Genomic DNA, 22,031 nt, shown 5'->3' on the forward strand with positions numbered 1-22,031 from the left:
CATTTTATTTTACGAGAATAAGAGAATTTCAAGTAATTAAGTTTAATAATTAAATAGGAATAAGGGTATTTTATAAGTGAAAGGGTATTTCAAGGACAGTATTGCTTTCGACACAGTAGGGCAACCTGAAAATCCTTGAGAACCATTCGAGTGTGCGTGCAAATCGCCAGTTAACCCCTGATGTCCTTGGCCGATTCCACGTATTTGTTGCGAAAAAAGCAAGGAAAGCTAAAGATTTAACTTTTATACACTGAGGTAGCGTTGATTAAAACTTCATTATATTTCCAGCCTTTTTTCGAAGTGGCAAACTATTCAGTAGGGAATGTAAGGCCAATTTTCGTATATTTTTTAATTTGGTATAGCAAACGCAAACGCTATACAAGAAAATTTAAGTTTTTTTTTTAACACTTTAATACACGGCTGAATTAATGGATAGACAAGGTGTTCATAATAGCTATGGGTCAATAGCGAAAGACGCAATAGATGAGCAACGGATGGTGCTATCGATGCCACAACTGTCCATCCAGAGGAAATCCGTTACAAGCATGAAGTTATTCACCATGGTGGTGTTGCACTCGTGGCGCCAACGCCGAAAGGAGGTTCGTGAACTCAAAGAGATGGTGCAACACCTCCAGGATAGCGTTAGTATTGATGGTTTTAACAATTTGTTTATACGAATTATACGTATAGGATTATGTTACTCACCACTTTCTTCCAGTCCATGAAGACCAAAAACGAACTGCACGTATGTGGCACATTGATGCGTGTGGAGGAAAAACGAAACAGGGAACTTCAAATAAAGCTTAAGCTATCGACGATGAGCATTGACCAAGTAAGGTCCTCCTGTGAATCTCTTGTCAACTCGGTCCGTGACCTCACAACAGAGAAAAGGCGATTGGAAACCGATTTGGAACAGCGCTTGCAGGAGGTTAGTAGAATTATTTAGGATTATATGAAAGTACTAAACGAATTCATTTTTCCTTCAACTTAATTAATAAGTATCACTTCTTCATACTAACAAGCATACTTTTTGCAGCTGTGTCTATATTATTATAGAAAATTGATATAAATGTTTCCTAATTTGCAGTACAATGAGCTGGAGGAAGTATCTGACAAAACCAAACGGCTGCTCTTCAGCGCCTACGTGGAACAATCTAGCCTGCAAAAGCAACTAGCTGAGGAGCAGCGTACGACGCAGAGATTGCAGGCGGAAAAGGACCAGCTAATCCAGGAAGTGATACTGGCGGAGGGCAGAGATAACAAGTACCGCCAGGTGCGGGAATGGTACCAGCGTGTACTGCACAAAAAGGAGGTGTGCATTTACAACCTGGGAAGGAGATTGCATATGCTGGAGGAGCAACTGTTTGACATTAATGAGTAAGATTATTTATGCTCATGCTCATTATCGTTATACTTTCCCATCTGTATAACGAATAACACAGCACTATTACAATAACAATTTCTTTGCATTACTGTGCACTTTAATGTACACTTTTAAGCGCTTTTATCATTTATTGCATCATGTCGTTCCTTTTGACATATCACCCACTCCTGTAATCGAAGGGCAGCAGCTTCTCGGTAATCCAATTTGTAAACTTGGACACCTCCGTATATATGGCCGGAATGCCCTCCTGCCCGCACCCAACGCCCCAGTTTACTATTCCAGCCTGCTCGTACACACCAGAGTTCTCCCCTCCGATTGAACAGAATAGGGCCGATCCTCCATCACCGGTGCAGGTATCGCGGCCTAACTCGCCTCCGGCGCAAATGATGTTCTTGGGCAGCTCAAATTTAGCGCCCAACCTGGTCGACCTCAAGAACTTCTCGCAAACATTTCGATTTACCACGAGCAACTGAACTTTCTTCAGGACGGTGGAGTATCGTTGATCCTCGTATCTCATTTTTCCCCAACCGGCCACCGTGCAACGACGTCCTGCGAACGATTTATTTGGTGTAGGCAAACAGATAGTTCTGATGTGATCATTCAGTTTGAAGGGCGAATTTAGGAAAAGTAACGCCAAGTTGTTGGCACCTGATTTGAAGTCAAATCCTTCATGGATTACTGCCCTTTCAACTTCGCGCTGCTCAGACAAAAATATCTCTCGATCGGATTTTAAGTCCCAATCGCCGGCCCTGACCACAAGTTCGGTTTCGATTGTAATTACCCGGTGAGCTACTGTTAGAACGACATTTGGTTGAATCAGGGATCCGCCAGCCAAGTACTGTCCATTGTGAAAAATAGCAACAGCCCAGGGATATTGAGCTGGTCGTGCTTGATCAATGGTTATTCCTTCTACCATTTGCAAGCCATTTGCGTTGCTCATGCCGCAACTTGGTGACAAAAGCTCTGAGCTTCCAACATTGGTAGTCGGGTTCCCTCCGTTGTTTGTTGGATTTCCAAAATTGGTAGTCGGGTTCCCTCCGTTGTTTGTTGGATTTCCAACGTTGGTTGTTGGATACCCACCGTTGTTTGCTGGATACCCACCGTTGTTTGCTGGATACCCACCGTTGTTTACTGGATACCCACCGTTGTTTACTGGATACCCACCGTTGTTTGATGGATACCCACCGTTGTTTGATGGATACCCACCGTTGTTTACTGGATACCCACCGTTGTTTACTGGATACCCACCGTTGGGTGTTGTATACCCGCCGTTGTTCGGTTCGGTTGCTGGATTCCTTTCGTTGTTGGTTGGACGCCCACTGAAGTCGTTGATTTCCTTTACTTGTGACTCAATGGTATTTGGGCGATCTCTAGTGAGTTCGCGTGTAGGCGATAGTTGTGCATTTATTCCGTTTACTCCAACCTTATCATCTTCGGGGCCATTTGGTTCAATTAAAACCGTACCTCCAGGCTTTTATCCGTCATAGAAAATTTGCACTTAGTCAAGCTAACAATAAATCGCATTCAACAATTGTATAAGCTTACCTTTCGTAGAACTGCACAGCAAATTTTGGTATTGCCGCAATTACTGGAGCGGTAATCAAATGTTGGTTCCTCATACAAACAAAAATTCCGGGTAACGCAAGTATGTCGACAGGCATTGCCCATAAGGACACTTGCTAAGAGTAGAGTTCCGATTGCCCAACAATGCTTCATGTTTGCTTCAGAAAACTGAGTGAACGAACGGCTGGCAGTGGGTATCATTATATTTCTTTGCTGAGCAGCTTAAAAGCTTATCAGCCGACAAAGATGTATTCGAAGTACATATGTACATGTACATATGTACATGCATATGCACATAAATTGTGTTATTCCCAAAGATTGCACAGAAAACGCTTAAGTTAAGAGATTGCGAAAGAGATATTTCCGAATTCTTTGGAAATATCCATTAAAGTTTTCAAAAAAAATGTTCAGATTAATTAAACTGGTAACGATCATTCCCAGGACTATACATATATATCTCACAGGATTTGATACGCTTAATTCTAGCTGTTACATACCTTTTAACTAATCGAGTTATGTATCTACCCTTTACCTTTTCGAGTAACGTGACCTGTATAACACGTAATAAAGTTTCAATATAAAAAAAATTTTTTTTTTATGTACGCATATATAAAAAAAAAACATAAAGAGGAAAGAACTACAAATATGCGTACAAAAGAATTATCATCTGAAATATGTACACATTTATATACATAACACTGACCTTAGGATGCATGGATTATCGCCGAGTGAAATGCCTATTTTTTTTCCAATTTGGGATTTTCCTAGCCACTGTCGATTTGTACTATTTTTCCTATTTTTTTGTAAATATTTAAAGCTATATAAATGCAACGCTATATATTCAGCTGAATATTATGGACATCGATTTAAAAATCTTTGCTAATATCGTCTCAAAAACCTTTTTTAATGAAAAAATTTTTAAATTTGATTTTGATTAAAAATTCATTTATTTTGTATATTTATACAATAATGCATAATCACAATCTTAATGAAGAATTGATGTAATAATCTTTAAGCGTTAGCCAAAGTATGCTATCCTATTATAAATCCAACTTCTGAACATTGCCACATTGGTGTAGATTCCCGGGAGGTCCAATCCACACCCCATGCCCCAGGCGACGATCCCAGCCTGCTCGAAGACGTGTGGATTCTCATCTCCGAGGGAGCAGAACAATGCATAACCTCCACCGCCAAAGCAGAAATCCCGGTTTATTTCACTTCGGGCGCAAATCAGACTCGGATGAAGATCAAAATTCCTGCCCAAAGTTGTATTTCTAAACTGAGCCACGCATGTCGTTCTGTCCAACACGGTTAACTCTAATTTCTTTATAATTCTCATACGGCTTTGATCATGGGAACTCACCAAGTCCCAACCGGCAACCGTACAGCGACGTCCCTCGAACGACGCTTGTCGGCTTGGCAACGTCAATACTCCAATGCGATCGTTTAGCACGAACGGTGTTTTTACGAAAATAAGAGCCACATTATTAATACCCGACTGAAAAATGAATCCTTCATGTCTCACAATCCTTTCAACAACGCGCTCCTCATACTGAATGGGTTCATTTGTTGTGTTCATGACAAACTCGCCGGCCCTAACCACAATTCTATCTTCATTCATTTTGTTCATTGTGTTGTGGGCTGCCGTTAGGATCACTTTTGGACTAATTAGTGAGCCGCCGGTCAAGTAAACTTCTTCGTAAAATAGGGCTACCACCCAGGAATATAGACCAGTCGTATTGCACCTGCCTCCTGGCTGTGTCCGTTCAGTTGGCTTTGGTTGCTCAGCTTGCGCACCATCATTTGTTGGGGCGCCCGATCCTTTAAGTGGCCAATAAGTAATGGGTACATCAGGTTCCGTAGAAACATTGTTTTGGGGCTCACTTGAGACTGTTGGTCTCGTTGGAAAATAGATAAAGGTTGGTATGTTTTCCTCTTCTGTAGAAGATGACTGAAAAGTTGAAAATTTAATATTAAACAGATTCAATTGCAATTTAAAATAATAAGCATACTGCAGACTCAGAATCGGATTCCTCATTCGGTCCGCTAGGGATATAAGGACTCTGCAAATTATGAAATATTAATTCCAAATCTGCGTACAGGGATTCTAATCAAAATATATACACCTTTATGATAATGTCACAACAGACGTGATTAAATGGGCAACTATTTAGTTTTCGACTTAGTATTAAGCACTTCTCCATAGGGACACAATACCTACAGGCTTCGCCCGAAAGGACGCAGAATAAAAGAATAGCTGCTGTGGCCACGATCGATCCCATGTTTGCTCGGGATGATTAAATTGACTGAGAGATAGAGCAAGCTTTCCGATGCTTTAGTACACTTTATATTATATTAAGTCTTATCAGTTACAAAAAAAAAAAAAAACAATATGTGAAAAGGAATTTCTGTAAACATTTTTCGAAATTTTTTCATAATTTTATAAGTCTTGTAAATTTTTATCGATTTGCAAAAAAAAAGCTTTTTGCCACGCCCAATCTAACGAGATTTCGCCGCCGAAATCTAAATTTTTTCTCATTTTATTCCCAGAATAATGATGAACTTTCGCATTCGCATTCACATTAGCTGAGTAACGGGTATCTGATACTCGGGGAACTCGACTGTAGCATTCTCTCTTGTTATATTTTTATCGTTTTGTTTAAATTATATGCTATAATTATATGCTTATATGCTATAGGCTAATCTAATTCTTATTCACTTTCCTACTTAAGGCACACTGGAGAATTGGAACAATTGCGTGAGAGTGCTCAACAAATGTCGAACGAAATCACAGAGTTGCGCCAGGAGATCAACCGAAATCGCAACGGTGTCTTCGGTGATTCCTGCTGTCGCCTCGGACTCGGACGCCTCCACGACCATGTGATTGCGCCCTTTCAAGGCAACCATATCTGGATAAAACTTCGACGCTATTCCTTTAACGTGATATATTTGTTTGCTTTGTATCTGCTGCCTGGAATGTCTCTCAAATATCGTCAAAACTAAACCTAATTAAATAAACTTTCTATAAAAATATTTTCAAACAGTTACCAAATTAATGTAATCCCCAATAATCCCCCAATAATTCCCCTATTATGGGGGAAGAGTCACAGTGCTGTTTGCGTTGGAATCGTTTGTGGTTTTCTGAAACCTATGTTAACATGCAAATGACTATTGTTAACTTGCTTAACTTTTTTTTTTTTAGTGTAATGATAAGGTAAGCCTATGGTGGGTGTTTGTAGAGCTTGACACAGAACTTTAAAACATATTTTAGTCATTGCAACTGGGTCTTTAAGGTTCTACTTAAAGGAAATCAGCTAGAAATTTACAAATTATAAATTAAGAACTTTAAAAGTAATAGAGAGATAACTTTTCCCTAACAAATGCGTAAATAATTAAATAATATATAAATAATAAATAACAAACAGAAATTGAATACGCTATCAATGCCTTTTTTATAGGCTTATTAAACTTTGGCTTTAGCAATTTTTGGAACGTCAATTAATATTGATAAGCTAAACAAAAAAATGTATAAGGTCGTTTCTGGGTATTGGTATTGGGTAGGCTAACACTAGAATATTAGAATACTAATATATTTTATACTCTTATTGTTAAATAAAATAGTTGGTGGCCTAAAAGAACACCTACTATACATATACATAAGATATATTAAGACGTCACTTTGAACGGCAGTCCACGTAGTAACGAAGCGCACCAGGAGTGTACGAAGGCTTTGATGGTAAAATCATAGTGATACACGAATCGAAAGATTGTTTTTTTTTTTACCTTTTTAAGAAGAGTTTTTGTTTCATTTTATATATAACGCAGATTCCAAAAAATAACATTAAGAAAACAATCTAAGCTCATATTTGCTAGTTTGTTTATTTTCACATATTTTGCAATGAGTATTTTGTATAATTTATATATATTTCTGGGCTATCCCTTGCACACTCGGTTGCATTTTTCATATGTCCACAGTTACCACATGCAAAGTTATTGCAGTTTGCCGGCATTTTATCATAAAACTTACATTAAATATCCTTCAAATCTTAAATTCAATTGCTTCACTATTACACTCATTCGTAATCCATCGTTTGGGAAATAGAAAACTATTTGCTTTGCTTCCACTTTACTTCGTTTCTGGCTATCCATAATCTCTAATTGAAATACTCTAGTCTCGAGTTAATTTTATGATTTATGTAGTACGCATATTGGCTATCAATACTTTGGCTTGTTGGATCGATGTATGAGTTGAATGTGATTCTCGGACTTTTGCTTGGACACGAAACTTAAAGTGAGTTGTTTCATTCGTTCGTTATTGGTTCAGTGAGTTGCGTAAATAGACTTTGTATTTTTCATTTGTTCGCAAAAAGGGACGGTAAAAATTACAATAAAATCATTTGAAATATGTATGCAACTTGTTTTGTTCGCTTGCTTCTTTCTCATTCGAAATATCAACTGACTTCAATGTGTATATAAATATATTTACAATTAATTAGATCCTCGCTTTTCTGGCGCGTTGCATACTTTTGTATAGGCAACTCCAAAGAGTTAATATGTGAATGCAATGAATGGACGTAGTGTGTATCAGTATGTGTGTCTCAGTGTTTATTTAAATATAAATTCAATTTAATGGCTCGGTAATTTACACAATATACGATCTTGTATATATAAAAATTTCATGTAGAATAATATCGATATTTTCCGATTGACAACGAAAACATCAAGAACCCAAAACGATGCAACCAGGTTTTTAGGTTTTAGGCTTTTTTGAGGGTGGATTAATTTAAAAACTACTACCGAAAGTGCTCTGGCTGATATCTCTACCTTTTATGTTCAATTAGCTACTATAATAATATCCTTTAAACTTTAACGCTATTCTTGCTATTCTTATGTTGGTTAAGCTGCTGGTAATCACCATAGTTATTTAATTCTGGTTTAAACATATCATCAAAGCAAAAATAATGATTTCTCTGCGGGTTAAACGTAATGTAATGTTAAATGTAAATGTAAGTGTAAAAATTGAACGGAAATCCGCCCATAAATTTTATAAATAAAAAGAAACTAAAGTATTTTCTTGCTCAATTTTGTTGCGTTGCAATTTATTAATTGTATTAAATAATAATGCACAAATCATAAGTTATGTTTGCAATTAATGCTAAATAAGACGCAAAAACTTAGTTTTTCTCAATTGCAAATTATAATTAATTACCTACAATTTCTTCATTTCATGGCGACCAAATGCCGCTCAATAAATACAAAAATCTTCATCATCTATCTGAATCGTCTTTGAGACGTAGCCTGGTGCTACTTTAGGTTCAATGGCTGCAAGCCATGCGGGTAATATACATTTCGAGCAAAAATCTGATGACTTGATTTTTACGTACATATTTGTTGGCCAATTAGCTTAAACTGGACCTTGGAAAAATACTTTTAATTATCGGGTTGGCCAATTAATGCATGTTTCAGTTGCCAATATCAATACCATCTGTTCAACATCAATTTGTGTATCTTTTTAGTTTGTCAATTTATTCGCTTGCGCACAGCGTTGTTAACAAAAATCAAAAAATCATCGCGACAAAATTCAGATCAAACCAATCAGGCGTCTTTAAGACAAGTACGCCATTGGTGTATAGAAAAATACGATGCTTTACGTTATTGTTTAATCTTCCTTAAAGTTTTTCTTTTTTGTTTTTAATTAAATTAAATGGACGTTTAAGTAACTAACCGTTAATAACCGTTTGTTGCTCCCTTGCCTAACACAAAACTTTCATCTAACTAAACTTTCAATAAATACAAGTACAATACAAACAAACATAGTTATAGTAGTTGGATACAGCTGGGATATAGCTTCGTTCTCAAATACGTTCGCAGTATATCATGTGGTTTTGGGAATCTCTCATTTCCGCAGGAACTCCAACGACTTTACAACTTAAGCAAAGTATAAACCAAAGCTAGAAGTTTACGCTGCACGCTGATCTTATGTTAGAATGGATTGGCGTTACTGCTTGCTGGATTCCTGCTCGAAGGTCTCGTGCTGAAGGAGGACTTGCCGCTCGTGCCACGCTGGGCTGGCATCGGCCGACGGACGTGACGCATTTCGCTGTTGGGAGTGAATACAGGACATTTGTTAGTTGTTAATTGGGAACATACATTTAATAATTTAAGCTAGATCAAATTAAAATATTAATCAGCGCACAACGGTTTCTCTTGGGGTTAGGCGGATTCCAGCAGCATGTTAGCAGGCGAGCGTGCATGCAACAAAATTTCTGCCACTTGCAGGGGCTTACCAATTGCTGGATTCTTAAGGAAGTTTCAGGGGAAAACAAGGATATTGGGTGCCCTAATCAATAAAAGGATGTATGTGTTTTTGCTTGTCACTACGAGTGGTGATGCAGCTGACGTTTAACGACCCAAGTGCACCCACCGGTCCATTTCCATCTCCTCGAGTCGCTGAGTGAGTGCCAGCTTCTGCTGGACAGCCAAGCGCAACAGCTGATTTAGAGTCTTTTTCTCCTCCTCTGCTGCCTCCAATTGGCGGTTGAGATCGTCCACCTGGGTCACATACTCCTCGCATCGAGCGGCGAACATGGCACGCAGGCCTACAAAAATTGGCAATCATTGTAAGTATATATAAATCATTTCGCATAGAAGACTATAGTGGCCAAACTATCTCTCAGATACTTACTTGAGAATGTGGCAGCATCCTCCTTAAGAAGCCTGAGCTCATTACGTAGCTTGGACATGGTGTCGCTGACAATGATCTTCTCGTTCTCATACTTGGACTTGAGATTGGTCAGTGCCACCTCAGCGGTTTGCTTGTTTGACTTGAGCACGTTGCGCAGAGTTCCAATCTGCTCGCGCTTCACGGACAGCAAACTCTTCAACTTGACTATCTGCTCCTGCAGTTCCTCCATCTCCTCTGTGTTAACCTTCTCCAGTGCTGAAATATATCCAATTTAATAGAAATTTCGATAGCTTTAAAGCAACCACTTACCGTCGCCACCCTCGGAGCGGATTTTGTGTTTATTCATATCAATGGTATGCTCAACAGCCGTCTTCAGATACTTGATCTGATCACTGACTGTATCCACGTACTTCTTAATTTCCACGGAATCCGCCAACCCTTGCAGATCCTCGACGATCTGGGGCTTGGCAATAAAGACATCCGATTTGAATTGCGACTGGATGGCAGTCAAAGAATCGTTTTCGAAGCTGGAAATGGTTAGGTTAAAAGTTCAACAATAAGTCATATTATAAGTTAAAAAGATTTTATATCCATTTCACTTGCCTCATGTCATCGGTCTTATGATCGAGCAGAACACGCGTCGGTGTCTCTCCGTTGACTGTGCAAACTAGGTGATACAGCTGCGCCAGATCGTCGCTTAAGGCCACCAATGTACTGCGAGCTGAGCCCAGACTTTGGCCAGCGTTTTGCGAGATGTGCGTAAGAGTTTGAACATCGCTCTGCAGGTCCAGTGACTTTTGTTCCGTAGCAAGAAGCTTGTTCTTAAGGTTGGTCACCTCGTTGCGCAGCGTAGTGGTGGCGTCCGTATAGTTGAGTCCCTTCTGAAGTTCAGCAATGTCAGTCTTAAGGCCATCGATCTCCTTGGCGGAGAGCGTAAACCAGTTGGCGTACTGCGAGATTAACGCTCGCAGCTGCTGCTCCAGTTCATCCTTCTTCTGGCCACCTTCCTTGCCCTGCTCCTTCACATCGATCTGCTTCTTTAGCTGGACTAGAGCATCGACATGGGCCGCAAGAAGAGCCAGACGAGACATAAAGTTCTGCAGCTCGTTTTGTGACTTGTCCAGACTCGTCTGAGCTTCCCTTAAATTCGCCGTCAGATGAGTCTTCTCACTTTCCATGCTCTCCAACTGCTTCTCCAGTTTCTTTAGTTCGTTCAGATGAATCTCCGAAAAGAGATCACATTTGGTGCCGTCAGGAGATTTAAGTTCGGTGCTCAGGTCAGCCTCCAGACGCTTAAGAGCCAGATTTTCCTCCTCACCGTCCGAGTTGTTGCTGGCGTTGTCTTCCATGTTGCTGCGTATGCTGTAGGCGAGGTTGCTGATGTGGTACATAGACTCACGGTTCAAGTGGCCATCCAGTTCCTTCTTCAATGCATATTTCGCCTCACGTTCACCCTATTATATAAGCAAATTAAATATTTTAGAGAATCTAATGTTTACAGGAGAGTTTTTGGAGAGGTAAAATATATTATTTATCTATTTCTATTGAAGTATATTTACCTGTAAGGTCTCTAGCGCTTCCTCCATTTGTTTTTCGGCAATTTTTTTAAGATTGGCGAGCTCATCGACCTGTTGATTCAACAGCTCAACTTCTTCAGTGAGACGACGGATCTCGTGTTTGGCACCTTCAAATTCCACCTGGAAAGTGTAGGCAAATTGTCATAGGAAACTTTGAACCAACTGTGTTGTATTCAGACTGTACCTGTGAGCTGCGCAGGCTGGAGACCTGCTTTTGCAGCGATATGTTCTCCTCCTCCAGCTCCGAGTATTCGCTAAGCATACGCGTCTCCCGGAACTTAAGGTCCTTCAGCTCGGACTTGAGGCGTAGGCGATCCGCCTCGCTGTCGCTCTTGTCCCGCCCAAAATCCGAGTTCTCCTGCAGCATCCTATCGCGCTCATTGCGAACCCTTTCCAACTCATGGCGCAGTTGCTTAAGCTCGTTCTCCAGATCAAATATCTGGAGGTTGAGCGATGTCTCCCTAGCTGCGGATTCGTTCAGCAGAGCGTCCTCCTGCTCGATGCCCGTCTTGTTGGTCACTTTCTGTGAGGTTTGAAACTTGGTCAGCGCCTGGAAAAATCAAAAAAAAAAAAAAATAGTGGGAGTCCATTTGAGTAACTGTGCGGAAAGCAAAGTAATCATAAAAGTTTCCTGCCTGCCCACCGAATGCCGGCGATTTTATTGCAGTCATTTGCATGCCCCACAACACAAGGGTAGAAATTTGGGGGCGTTGGCCACTGGGGAAGCGCACCAGTCTGCCTGCCCTGCATTTCATTACGTTTTTTTTTTTTTATTAAATTCCCTATCTGAGATGCTCTTGCTAAAGGTATGACCGGACTGAGAAGTGTAATATAAATTGATTTATTTTTAATTATAAAATTACATTATGTTCAATATATCTTAAATATTTAATTCATATTTCGTTTTTTATCCTTCGTTTAGATATCCTTGTTAGTCCAGATGCGCCACTGGGAATAGGAGATGCCTTAGTCCGCAATTATTGGATTTTGTTAATTGCGACTGTCTCGCTGTGGGTCGTGTTATAACCGCCCAAGAGCGCATAAAGGTTAACGGCGACCAGGGGCACACCCAGGATTATGAGCCTGCGAAGGTAAACACGAATACAGAATGTTTATGGGGCCGGCGGACCAAGCCCTTAACTGGTCGCTGGAGACCGTGTCCATATGGACAGTCGGGCGTGGTGAAGTGGTTCGTGGGGGTATATAATCCTGTGGCGGCTTTAATTGAAATCTCAACCCCTAACGATGCCGCCGCTCGTCCGGATTTTATTTTGAATGGCGTCCATTTGGAGTACGTGCTTCGCAAGTTCTAGCATCATCATCATTATCAAAACTGTGCCCAAACGTAAGTCTCAAGTGGCACGAGTGGAATGACCACGATTCACGGATTTCGCCAAACGGAAACTGCATCAAGTCCTGGGAAAAACTTTCTTTTGGCGTAACTCTCTAAATGCCGTGTAATTAGCAAGCAGGCGGCAAACAAACTAGTCTCAGTTTCCACGCCGCATCCTTAACCCCTTGATAAGCTACCGAGTTCCCATCTCCTCTTTTCATTTCTCTTCCCCTTCCCTTCCATTACCCCTTCACTCTTTTCGGTTCTAGCCATATAATTATCGTTGTGCGACGTCAGTCGCCTTTCTTGTTGTTTTTGCAATCTCAATTTGACAATCACACACCCACAAAGTAAACCCAAAAACCCCGCATTCAACCCACTTTGAGCCAAGTGCATTTCGTTAATTAGTGTAATCCGAAGAAGAAGAGCGAGTAGGGGAGGGGGGAGGGGTGGAGGGGATTGGGAAGCGGATGGGCTGTATTACAAGAGAAAGCAAACAAAAGGCCAAGGCGGTTCCAAAGCCTCGGATGGAATTTCAGCTGCCTAAAGCTGTCACACATTCATGCAACTAAATTGCAAGGCGCCTCTTAAATTAGAAAGAGACGGCCAAGCAGAGGTGGAGGGAGACGGGACGAGAGATGCAGTGCAGCGTGTGATAATCATGATTGGTTATTGAAAAAGTGTTAAGACGAAGATACTTTTGTATTAACTTTATTTAGTTCAGCTAAATTTCTTTCAGTGCCATAGTTTACCTAGTGACGCCATCTATCGGGCATGGGCCGACAACAAATGACGGCATAAACTTTATGCAAATTAGAAAAGATTTTTAATTAACTTGCGTAAATATTAACACAGTTCACAGAGGCCAGACAAGAGCAGAGCAACCGCACGCCACTTGGCATAGGCCAGACACCGGGTCTGCTCCTCCTGCCCTCCTCCTCTTCTCTCAGTCATCCCCCATCTGAGCAACCAACCCCACTTTGTATCTGGTGGATTGCTGCACAGTGGGTATGTGGTTGCGATTAGAATGAAAGAGGAGTGTCCGTTCAAATAGCCTACGTACACACAAAAAAATGAATGTTAAAAATGAAAAAATCATGAATTTTTGAATAAATCGTAACTATTCATTTAAAAACACATATAACCATGTAACACCCGTCTCTACATATTACATAAACATCCAAACTATATACCAACAATTATCACGGATAAGTTTTTTCCAGTGCATGTGCGGATACAGATGGCCTCCTCGCAGCAGCAAAAGCAGCTGTTGCCATCAGTTCTCCGGATGACTGCAATGGAACTCCTCCTGGTCGGGGCCACTAAAAATAGAGCAGATTGCCCACATTATGGCGCCGATGAGCTGAATTTTGGAGCGCACTGTGTGTGTGTGGTGTGTGAGAGCACTTAGGTGGCAGGACCACAGTATAAACAACAACAGCACCAACGAGACGTCGAGGGGCGAGACTATAACAATTTCCTCCTGGTCACAAATGTGGGTGGCTCGGTCGGGATTCCCGCTGTTTACTCCCCAATGCTGATAAAGTATGCCATGAATGACTGAACAGATTGTGTCGAGCGGGGGCGAGATGGATGGGCGACACCACGCCCAGTTCGTTAAATGGCAGCTTCACTCTCATGGAACGCAGGCGAATTTAAATGTGAAAAAGCCTGCAAATGCAGTAATAACCGATTTGCACAGCGGACAAAAGCTGGGCTAAAGGTTTAGGATTTTTGTTGAATAAAATTAACAAAATGATTTGTTGAATTTCTAAGTATCAATGATAGTGAAAATTAATTGAAATACGCAAAAGCCTTCGCTGTATAAATATTTCTCAATGACTTCAAGTTCTTTAAACTAACAACCTAGTGTGACCTATTTTTTTTTTGCAGTGCACCCCTTTTTGTAGGCTGTGCGCAATTTTGAACACAACGCACATGCAAACAATGAGAGCCCAAAAAAAATAGAGAATGGGAAATGGAAAATGGAAAATGTGAGAACGGCGCATTTGTAGCCATCATGTCAATGCACGAGCTTGACACTCGGTCTGAATTTGAAATGTCGCCTAAATCGACAAAGAAACGGCGGCCAGAAAAACGACGAAAACTGCAGGCGGAAAATGGGAAAACCTGTGTGCGTGCAAATGCTGATGCTGCGAAAATTTTGCAGCCAAGGGAACTCAAATTACGCTCTTAACGAAATGGGAATGCCCGAATATGCCGGTTTTCAAGGGGTAAAAAACAAGGAAAGCTGCAAAAAATACCCCTTATGAATTTCACACTAACAAGATGCAAAGGAAATCTAGTTAAAAGCAATGGCACCCGCGAGTGTGCTAACAATAAAACTGAATTTGGAAAAGAGGTTTTTTAAATAGAAATTTAAAGTTTAAATTCCAAGTTCCTCGGTGTCACTTTTAAGTGTGTATATACTTTATCTCAGTTCAATGATAATGACTTGATTATATTCTTTTGTAATAAGCAAATAACCGATTATTACAAAAAGCTGAATATTAAAATCAATAAATATCATTAAGTAAAAAGCATAAGTATTTAAGAATAAACGTAAACGAAAAATAAGCAGCGTTCAAAAGTAACCAGATGAAATATTCCACAAAAAGTAGACTGACTACATAATAACGTGCTTCGAACATCATCAGGAAATGCGAAATGGACGCAGCGGGCCATGGGAAATCCTTGAAAGCGCGGAACTATAAAAAGGCATAATAACCATTTGCTCCTGCTGCGAGTATCTGTGCCTGTGTTGTTGCATAATATACACAGTGTGCATACATACTTATATCCTGGGCAAATTTCTCAAGCGCATTTAAGAGCCAATAGTAAGTCAGTGCAGAGCTTTCCACGACGTGTTGATGGCGGCGACGGTTCATCCTTTTTGCGAGCTCATTGCATCTGGCAGTGCTCCAATTCCCCGCAGAGCCTTTGGCTGGGGCCAAAAAGTTTACGCAAATAAATTGCAGCGTCATTATGCAGCAGGACGAGAATGCTGCGCTGGAAAACTGCAATTGTCACAACAGTTTTACCCTTGCATCCGTGCCCAGATTTTCGCTCATCATCATCATCATCATCGTCCTCGACGACGTCGTCGTCAGAAAAGTACAAGTCTGTGTGTGCATTTACATTTTCATTGCTGGCAATTCATTGGGGAAAATCGGAGGAGGAGCCATTGCGGAAAAGCGGGCGGAGATGGCCTCAGTTGGCGGGAAATACAACACTTTTTTCCCCACTCATTTCCCTTCAGCCAGGCCAGACGACAGCGACGGAAACATGTTTTGTCAGTGCTCAAGCGGCGCATTTAACCCTTGCCAGCCCCGCTTAACCCATTCGTTGCGACCCCGGCCGCCATTGTGGCTATTGCAGTTGCTCCTGTCCGGGAGTTGCCGCTCCTCCTCCTCCGCTGACTGCCAGTTTGATTGCCATAGAATTGCAATTTGCGCCAAAAGAACAGAGCATCAGTGTCAAATCATTGTACATATTTTCTTTTTTTTTTTTGTGTGTTTCTTGCTCATACCCACTCCGTTTCCTCTGGGCGCTGGCTTTCATGTTGCCGCTACGATTCTAATTGTTATTGTCTAGCTTGGATTTGAAAAGGATAAAGGGCATTTGGCAGGACTCACAAGACCGTAAATTAGGAAGGCATTTGGGCAAAGTGTCGGAGGAGGATTTAGATTACTCCTTTGATTATCGTAATGATGCAAAAGGTAAACATTTGTCTGCTTTACATTATATATTTCCAACTGATTTAATTCTTATTGAATTAATTATATTCTACCAAAAGAATTCATAAATTTTTAAGACCATTCAACAAACTTTAACAAGTTTTGTAAAAAACTCGGTCCAACCGCAAACAAAAACCTGAACAAATAATGCCATTAATTATTAAATTTGTGTTAAAAACTTTTTGGGGCGGAAAGTAGCAAAGTCAGGCCAGCCGCAGCAGAATGCCAAACTACGCTGCGCTCTGGAATGTGACCAACGGACGACGGGATGTCCTTGGCGGTGGCGCCATGTGAGCCATGATATATGGCCACCACCCGCACCCAAAAACCCATTCACATGCGCCCACAAAACAGGACACATCGTCCATATTACGTGGCGTACACGTGTTGTTTCCACTGCATCGTTCGTCGCTCGTTTTATGGCCCTTGTTTCGGTGCCTTTTAATTGCCGCAGTTACAATCGCCCGAACAACAACGTGTTTTCCCGCCCCATCCACATCCACATCCACATCCATTTCCACATCCAGCTAACTGAATAAATTGCCAAATGCGGCTGACAGTTTCGACCGTCCGACGTCTCGAAAACTGGGTAAATATTTGTATTGCGGTCCTGCAGTTGCAATTGCCAATTTGCAGTCACAGTGATGGCAACGAAATTAGCACTTCCCTAATTGGACTTACCAGCAGATTGCATTAATTCTGGTTTTAAAATCCAGGATACTCCATGCAAATACATAACACATTTACCCTTTAATTTAGGAGTAATAATAAAAGTAAAGAAGATGGCATCGACTACCTTTTAAAGGATATCTCATATATCTCATTCGATGAACCAAGTTCTTAACCATATTATAAGAAACCATCCTCTTAGCTACCTATAAATAAACCCCCTAAACATGACTTCAGTTTAATCGAAATTCTATTGCATTAAAACGCAGTCGATGGGAAAATTTTTTGCGCCTGGGGCTCTTTGGAAAATACCCAGTTAATTTCAGTAAGCTAATTTCCAACCCAAGACGGAAACTTGGCCCTCCTTCGCTGCCGTCTGCCCGCTGATTTATGTCACTTTATGCTGGGGTCGCCCGAGGCAGATATCTTGATTGCAAGTGGAAATATGTCGCCCAGTCTCCACATAGCTTCCTTTAAACCTCACCCCTTTTTTTACACTTTTGTGGGGACACAGAAAATGCCCGCAGTGACGTGGTCGTCGACGTTGCTATTATTTTTTTTGTAATTTTTAAGCATCCATTATAAATGTGTGTGTGTGGGTGGAGGGTTCTTTTGGCCTCGCACTCATTTTTTTATTTGTGTTCTCGTAAAAGTTCAGTTGAGTTCAAATCCAACAAGCTGGAAACTATCAAGCTACGTTACAAGTGCACTGCCACCTGTCCAACAATTAATTGGCAGGCTTTTTGTTCGAAGCGCATAAAAATGCATGCGCATATACGTATTACGCACATACATATGCCCATTTGTAAAAAAGGTGTTACCGCCTGCATTGTGTGTGTGCGTGTGTGCAGGTGTTAACGCCCCCGTAGGATTTTAATTCCAGCTAACTTTTGTTAGCCCCATGGTTAATGGAACTTTAATTGCACTGTTTGCTAATTGGGGATACTTAAAGAATATGAACTATATGTTTACACCAAAATCAAATCTAAAAATAACAAATGATTTTGTTAATTTGCGTAATACAGTAAACATGTGTATAATTGTTCTGATCTTTATTTAACCAGTTGTATTTACTGTATGCTTTATTTACCCTTCTCCAACAAAATCGGCCTAAACCAACGTTTTCTTTTGGCAACAAGCAAAACAAACCAAAAAGGAAGCTTGTTGGGACACCAGTCGGAAAAAGCCAAAGCACGAAATGATAATAGACGGCTGAATGAGTATAGACTGCTTCCCCCATTTGATTTTTACCGAGGAAAGGACACAACTTTTCCCTGCCGTCTGGTAATGCAGTTCAGAGCCCGACAATCCACGGCCTGTGAAAATTCCAGAGGAAATGCCAGGCGATGACGAGGACTAATTGGAAAGGAAGGTTGGTGGTAAGAAGAAAAGGAGGAGTTGGATGTGGAAGTGGAGGTAGTTGGGCACTGAATAAAGGTGCAAAATGAAATGGCAAGAGTAGATTGGCCGTGCTGCAATCGGCCAACTGAAAGCTGAGATAATTTTTATAGGCCAAAACAATGTTTATGCCAAATTGAGCGTGATCAGTGGAGACAAGATAAAGATAAAAAAACAAAGAAAACATAATTTTGAAACAATGAAATAATTCTGCCAGCCAAATGCATTTTAAATGTTTAAGTGTTTTCAATCAAATCAAATGAGAATGCTATAGTGTTAACTTTAAAGATCGCTTTATGATTTGAACAACACATATCATCTAGGATCACTAGAATAATGGCATCGCATGGCTTTTTTTGGCCTTTATACTGACGGACAGAAGGACACTTGGCTAGCGATTATGATCTATGATAAACATACATAAATACTTTTTGCGGTCGTAAAGGCTTTCTTTCAGCTGTTAAGTTGTGTTTTTCATTTTTTAGTTTATTTATTGTTTTGTTTAGCGGACTGAATAGTATCTTCAATCGACCCAAGCGGTTCCACTGTATTTAAAGGTATACAAAACAACAGCACGTGACCATATGGCCAAGCCAGTTTCCGATTTCATGATCAGAGAGCGAATCCCAATTATTTCTGCTAGACCAGACCAGACGGACTTTGCAGAGCGATAGGTAGACTCGCCGAAAGAGAGTCAAACTGGCCAACAGGTGAGCGAGTTAGTTTGCCAGCAAGACAAATTGTTGGCCGTTGTGGAAAGGTTTTCTCTGTCTAAATATGTAGGTGTGTGTGCCCCAAGGTGTGTGTGAGTACGCGAGTGGGCCAGCTGGGCGATAAGCGGCGACTGCTTGGAAACAGATCGAAAAACATAGCAACAGAGGGGGCCAAATTGGCGGGTTACTATATAACCCATTGGAGCATTTAAAAACTGCGAAGAATTGTAGGCAAACTTACCTCCTGTGTGATGTCCAGTTCGTGGCGCGTGTTGTCGTAGAGCGTCTCCAGTTCCTCGCACTTCTGCTGCAGGGCGGACTTCTCCTCCAGCAGGGACAGTCCGTACTGGGCGGACTGGGCGCTGGCGGAGGACACCTGGTCCAGTTCGCGCGTGAGGCGCTCCACCTCCATTTGCAGGTCTTGCACGGATTGGTCCGCCGATGGGCCGTTGTTGCTGGCGCTGGACATGATGATGGATGGATGGTGTCCTTAGTGGTCGGGGGAGGGGGTGATGGTGTGGGTGTTGGTGGACGGTACAGCTGCCCGTGGGCAGGTGAATCTCCTCGTTGTTGCTGTTGATGCTTCTATCCTGGGCGGAATCTTTTCGATACAATTTTATGTTTTGGAGGGAAATCGATAGAAGTCGATTTGTATATGCCGCACTGTTTTGTTGTACTTCAGTGCTTTTTTTAAAATAATTTTTTTTATCGAAACCCCACACTCACACAACTCCACTCGCGGTGTGCTTTTTGCGTGTGTGTGCGTGCGTTTCACCTTTTCTCTTTTCCGTTTGAATGCGAACGTGTGTGTGTGTGTGTGGAATGGTATCGCTGCGGGTTTTCTCCTCTCTTCACTCACCGCGCTAAATTAGTAAATTAAACAGCGCTTAATGGCCAATTAACCGTGGGCTTTTAACGGCAAATAATTCTGCACTATATTTATATATGCCTGTAAGTCACACACACACACCAGCGCACTGCCGTACGCACACATAGGCGCGTATAAAACAGTTGGCAGCAGAAACTGAAAACGCAGCGCAGGAAGTTGTTTCAATTAACTCGAAAAGAAACAGCCGAAATGACATCACACAATTTCCCCTTTCCTTTCGTTCGCTGGCAAAGTGGGAGTTTTTCCCATTTTCCCTGCACTTTCCCCGTTCGCACGACTGCTCTTCGCGTATTCTCGTTATCCGTTGCACAATTGCGGCGTAGACGGCTAAATGCGGTATATATCAGGCCCAATCGCTGCGGTCGTCGATGGAGTCGAAATTTTCAAGCAAGTGCAAAAACAAAATTTTGTCCGCAATCACGTCGATTCTTGGCAATGTTTGTGACGGAATTTCAGTGCGACCGCAGGCAAAACTTTCGATAATGCGGAGAGGTGTGGAGAAAAGCGTTAAGAATGCGCTTAGCTCGGACCCAAACCTCGCGTTGGTAATAATAATCGCGTTTCCACTACTAAGGGTATGATTTTATTTAAAATGCTTGAAGCAACAGATTTATTTTTATATAAAAATATATAATATAAATATAATTTAAGCTGAAACCAAAGTTTGTAAACAGCGTCAGCATTTCCCATACTATCAGAATGTTCGATATATGTCTCAAAAGTTATCGGGCCATGTAGCACATCGATACTCGATTTTATATTCACATTTCGCCTAATCACATTTACTTTTCAACTTGTCTGTCGATCGAAATTAAGCGAACAGAAATCTAAAGCATAACCAAAATGCCGGACGCAGTGCAGCAGAGTTTCGTGCGTAGCTTCATTGACTACCTGAAGAAGCAGGGGGACGTGATGTCGCCGGACCAGACCGAAAGCATCGAGGTGGCGATCCAGTGCCTGCAGGCGGCCTTTGACTTGGGCGATGATGTGGAGGCAGCGCCGGCTGCGGCTGGTGAGGAGCAGGCCACCACACAGAGCAGCAGCACTGCGAGCGCACCGGACGATGATGCGGTGGCCAGCGGAAGTGCTGGTATCGGCGCCGCCGCCGCCGCCGTTCCCAATAACATTGACATGTTCGAGCTCTTCCAGTCGCTGTATACAGAACGCAATCCGGAATCCCTGGCCCTGGCCGAATCCATCAAGAACGAGGGCAACCGGCTGATGAAGGAGAACAAGTACAATGAAGCACTGCTGCAGTACAATCGTGCCATCGCCTTCGATCCCAAGAATCCGATCTTCTACTGCAATCGGGCTGCGGCCCACATCCGGCTGGGTGAGAACGAACGCGCCGTAACCGATTGCAAGTCCGCCCTGGTGTACAACAACAACTACAGCAAGGCGTACTGCCGCCTGGGCGTGGCGTACTCCAACATGGGCAATTTCGAGAAGGCGGAACAGGCCTACGCCAAGGCCATCGAGCTGGAACCGGACAACGAGGTGTACAAGAGCAACCTGGAAGCGGCCAGAAACGCCAGGAACCAGCCGCCCCAAACGGGGCGATTAAGGGAAGACCTAATCAACATGCTGTCCCAGCCAATGGTTAGGAATTTGTTCAACAACGCCGAGATCGACGTGGAGCAGCTGCTGTCGATGCTTCAGAATCCAATGATCATGAACACCATTCGCCAGCAGTTCGGCGGCGGCAATGCCCCGACCCTGCCCAATGACATGGTGCAAATGATCTATAACATGACCAGCCAATTGACTGGCTTTCCCAATTCGAACGCAAATCCTGGCAATGAACAGCAGCCGGGCAATCAGCCACCACCGAGCACCTAGAAGTGGATAGAATCCCGATCCCCGATCCCTGCCTGGATCGGCGGCACACAGATTAAGTTGTTAAGCTGAAACTATAAATGTATTTATAATGTTTAAATGGCTTCTATTACGCATACATACATACATACATATACATTTTTATCCAATGGAAATAAATAAATGACCGTGCAAATTGCCGCTGTTCCAATCGAATTTTCAATGAATATTAAATATATATATTATAATGCCTCATATATTTTTCTAG

The 22,031-nt window shown here is 41.8% G+C and overlaps 5 protein-coding genes across 10 annotated transcripts, besides 1 other annotated feature; 2 read left to right on the top strand and 3 right to left on the bottom strand.

Moving 5' to 3' along the window:
- The first annotated feature begins 127 nt into the window (after positions 1 to 127).
- On the top strand, positions 128 to 5,979 carry CG5050 (uncharacterized protein). Of its 2 annotated transcripts, none has more exons than NM_135995.4 (4): positions 128 to 641; positions 719 to 928; positions 1,088 to 1,377; positions 5,680 to 5,979. In NM_135995.4, exons 1-4 carry the CDS (start codon positions 429 to 431, stop codon positions 5,948 to 5,950), a joined length of 984 nt encoding a protein of 327 aa, NP_609839.2. In that variant the 5' UTR covers positions 128 to 428; the 3' UTR covers positions 5,951 to 5,979. The 2 variants fall into 2 exon arrangements, with proteins under 2 accessions (NP_609839.2, NP_001246056.1); NM_001259127.2 differs by having other exon boundaries at positions 303 to 641.
- Positions 1,467 to 3,127, bottom strand: SPH93 (Serine protease homolog 93). The gene is made up of 2 exons (NM_135996.4): positions 2,930 to 3,127; positions 1,467 to 2,855 (listed from the first exon to the last, which is right to left on the bottom strand). The coding sequence occupies exons 1-2, from the start codon at positions 3,098 to 3,100 to the stop codon at positions 1,542 to 1,544; spliced, it is 1,485 nt and encodes a 494-aa protein (NP_609840.1). The 5' UTR covers positions 3,101 to 3,127; the 3' UTR covers positions 1,467 to 1,541.
- Positions 3,874 to 5,248, bottom strand: CG18563 (uncharacterized protein). The gene is made up of 3 exons (NM_135997.3): positions 5,074 to 5,248; positions 4,960 to 5,010; positions 3,874 to 4,898 (listed from the first exon to the last, which is right to left on the bottom strand). Exons 1-3 carry the CDS (start codon positions 5,227 to 5,229, stop codon positions 3,966 to 3,968), a joined length of 1,140 nt encoding a protein of 379 aa, NP_609841.2. The 5' UTR covers positions 5,230 to 5,248; the 3' UTR covers positions 3,874 to 3,965.
- Positions 5,375 to 5,585: a mobile genetic element.
- An 829-nt stretch (positions 5,980 to 6,808) lies between the features above and the next one.
- Positions 6,809 to 20,419, bottom strand: BicD (Bicaudal D). Of its 4 annotated transcripts, none has more exons than NM_165220.3 (8): positions 19,301 to 20,419; positions 11,394 to 11,759; positions 11,192 to 11,329; positions 10,236 to 11,086; positions 9,942 to 10,159; positions 9,633 to 9,887; positions 9,372 to 9,546; positions 8,021 to 9,047 (listed from the first exon to the last, which is right to left on the bottom strand). In NM_165220.3, exons 1-8 carry the CDS (start codon positions 19,526 to 19,528, stop codon positions 8,930 to 8,932), a joined length of 2,349 nt encoding a protein of 782 aa, NP_724056.1. In that variant the 5' UTR covers positions 19,529 to 20,419; the 3' UTR covers positions 8,021 to 8,929. The 4 variants fall into 3 exon arrangements, with proteins under 4 accessions (NP_001260530.1, NP_724056.1, NP_001260531.1 ...); NM_001273601.1 differs by having other exon boundaries at positions 6,809 to 9,047; NM_001259128.2 differs by having other exon boundaries at positions 8,602 to 9,047; positions 9,235 to 9,546.
- On the top strand, positions 18,807 to 21,977 carry Sgt (small glutamine-rich tetratricopeptide containing protein). Of its 2 annotated transcripts, NM_001259129.2 has the most exons (2): positions 18,807 to 19,056; positions 20,765 to 21,977. In NM_001259129.2, exon 2 carries the CDS (start codon positions 20,792 to 20,794, stop codon positions 21,785 to 21,787), a length of 996 nt encoding a protein of 331 aa, NP_001246058.1. In that variant the 5' UTR covers positions 18,807 to 19,056; positions 20,765 to 20,791; the 3' UTR covers positions 21,788 to 21,977. The 2 variants fall into 2 exon arrangements, with proteins under 2 accessions (NP_001246058.1, NP_609842.1); NM_135998.3 differs by lacking the exon at positions 18,807 to 19,056 and having other exon boundaries at positions 20,694 to 21,977.
- Positions 21,978 to 22,031: the final 54 nt, after the last annotated feature.

Source organism: Drosophila melanogaster, chromosome 2L (assembly GCF_000001215.4).
Source record: "Drosophila melanogaster chromosome 2L".
NCBI classification, from domain to species: domain Eukaryota; kingdom Metazoa; phylum Arthropoda; class Insecta; order Diptera; family Drosophilidae; genus Drosophila; species Drosophila melanogaster.

Coding starts and splice junctions, on each gene's coding strand:
- Sgt (NM_001259129.2), top strand. CDS start 20,792: ATGCCGGACGCAGTGCAGCAGAGTTTCGTGCGTAGCTTCATTGACTAC.
- SPH93 (NM_135996.4), bottom strand. CDS start 3,100: ATGAAGCATTGTTGGGCAATCGGAACTCTACTCTTAGCAAGTGTCCTT. Junction 2,856..2,929: donor GCTGTGCAGTTCTACGAAAG/GTAAGCTTATAC, acceptor GACGGATAAAAG/CCTGGAGGTACGGTTTTAAT.
- CG5050 (NM_135995.4), top strand. CDS start 429: ATGGATAGACAAGGTGTTCATAATAGCTATGGGTCAATAGCGAAAGAC. Junction 642..718: donor TGCAACACCTCCAGGATAGC/GTTAGTATTGAT, acceptor ACTTTCTTCCAG/TCCATGAAGACCAAAAACGA. Junction 929..1,087: donor TGGAACAGCGCTTGCAGGAG/GTTAGTAGAATT, acceptor CCTAATTTGCAG/TACAATGAGCTGGAGGAAGT.
- CG18563 (NM_135997.3), bottom strand. CDS start 5,229: ATGGGATCGATCGTGGCCACAGCAGCTATTCTTTTATTCTGCGTCCTT. Junction 5,011..5,073: donor GTTGTGACATTATCATAAAG/GTGTATATATTT, acceptor CATAATTTGCAG/AGTCCTTATATCCCTAGCGG. Junction 4,899..4,959: donor AATCCGATTCTGAGTCTGCA/GTATGCTTATTA, acceptor TCAACTTTTCAG/TCATCTTCTACAGAAGAGGA.
- BicD (NM_001273601.1), bottom strand. CDS start 19,528: ATGTCCAGCGCCAGCAACAACGGCCCATCGGCGGACCAATCCGTGCAA. Junction 10,160..10,235: donor CATAAGACCGATGACATGAG/GCAAGTGAAATG, acceptor AACCATTTCCAG/CTTCGAAAACGATTCTTTGA. Junction 9,888..9,941: donor CCGCTCCGAGGGTGGCGACG/GTAAGTGGTTGC, acceptor GATATATTTCAG/CACTGGAGAAGGTTAACACA.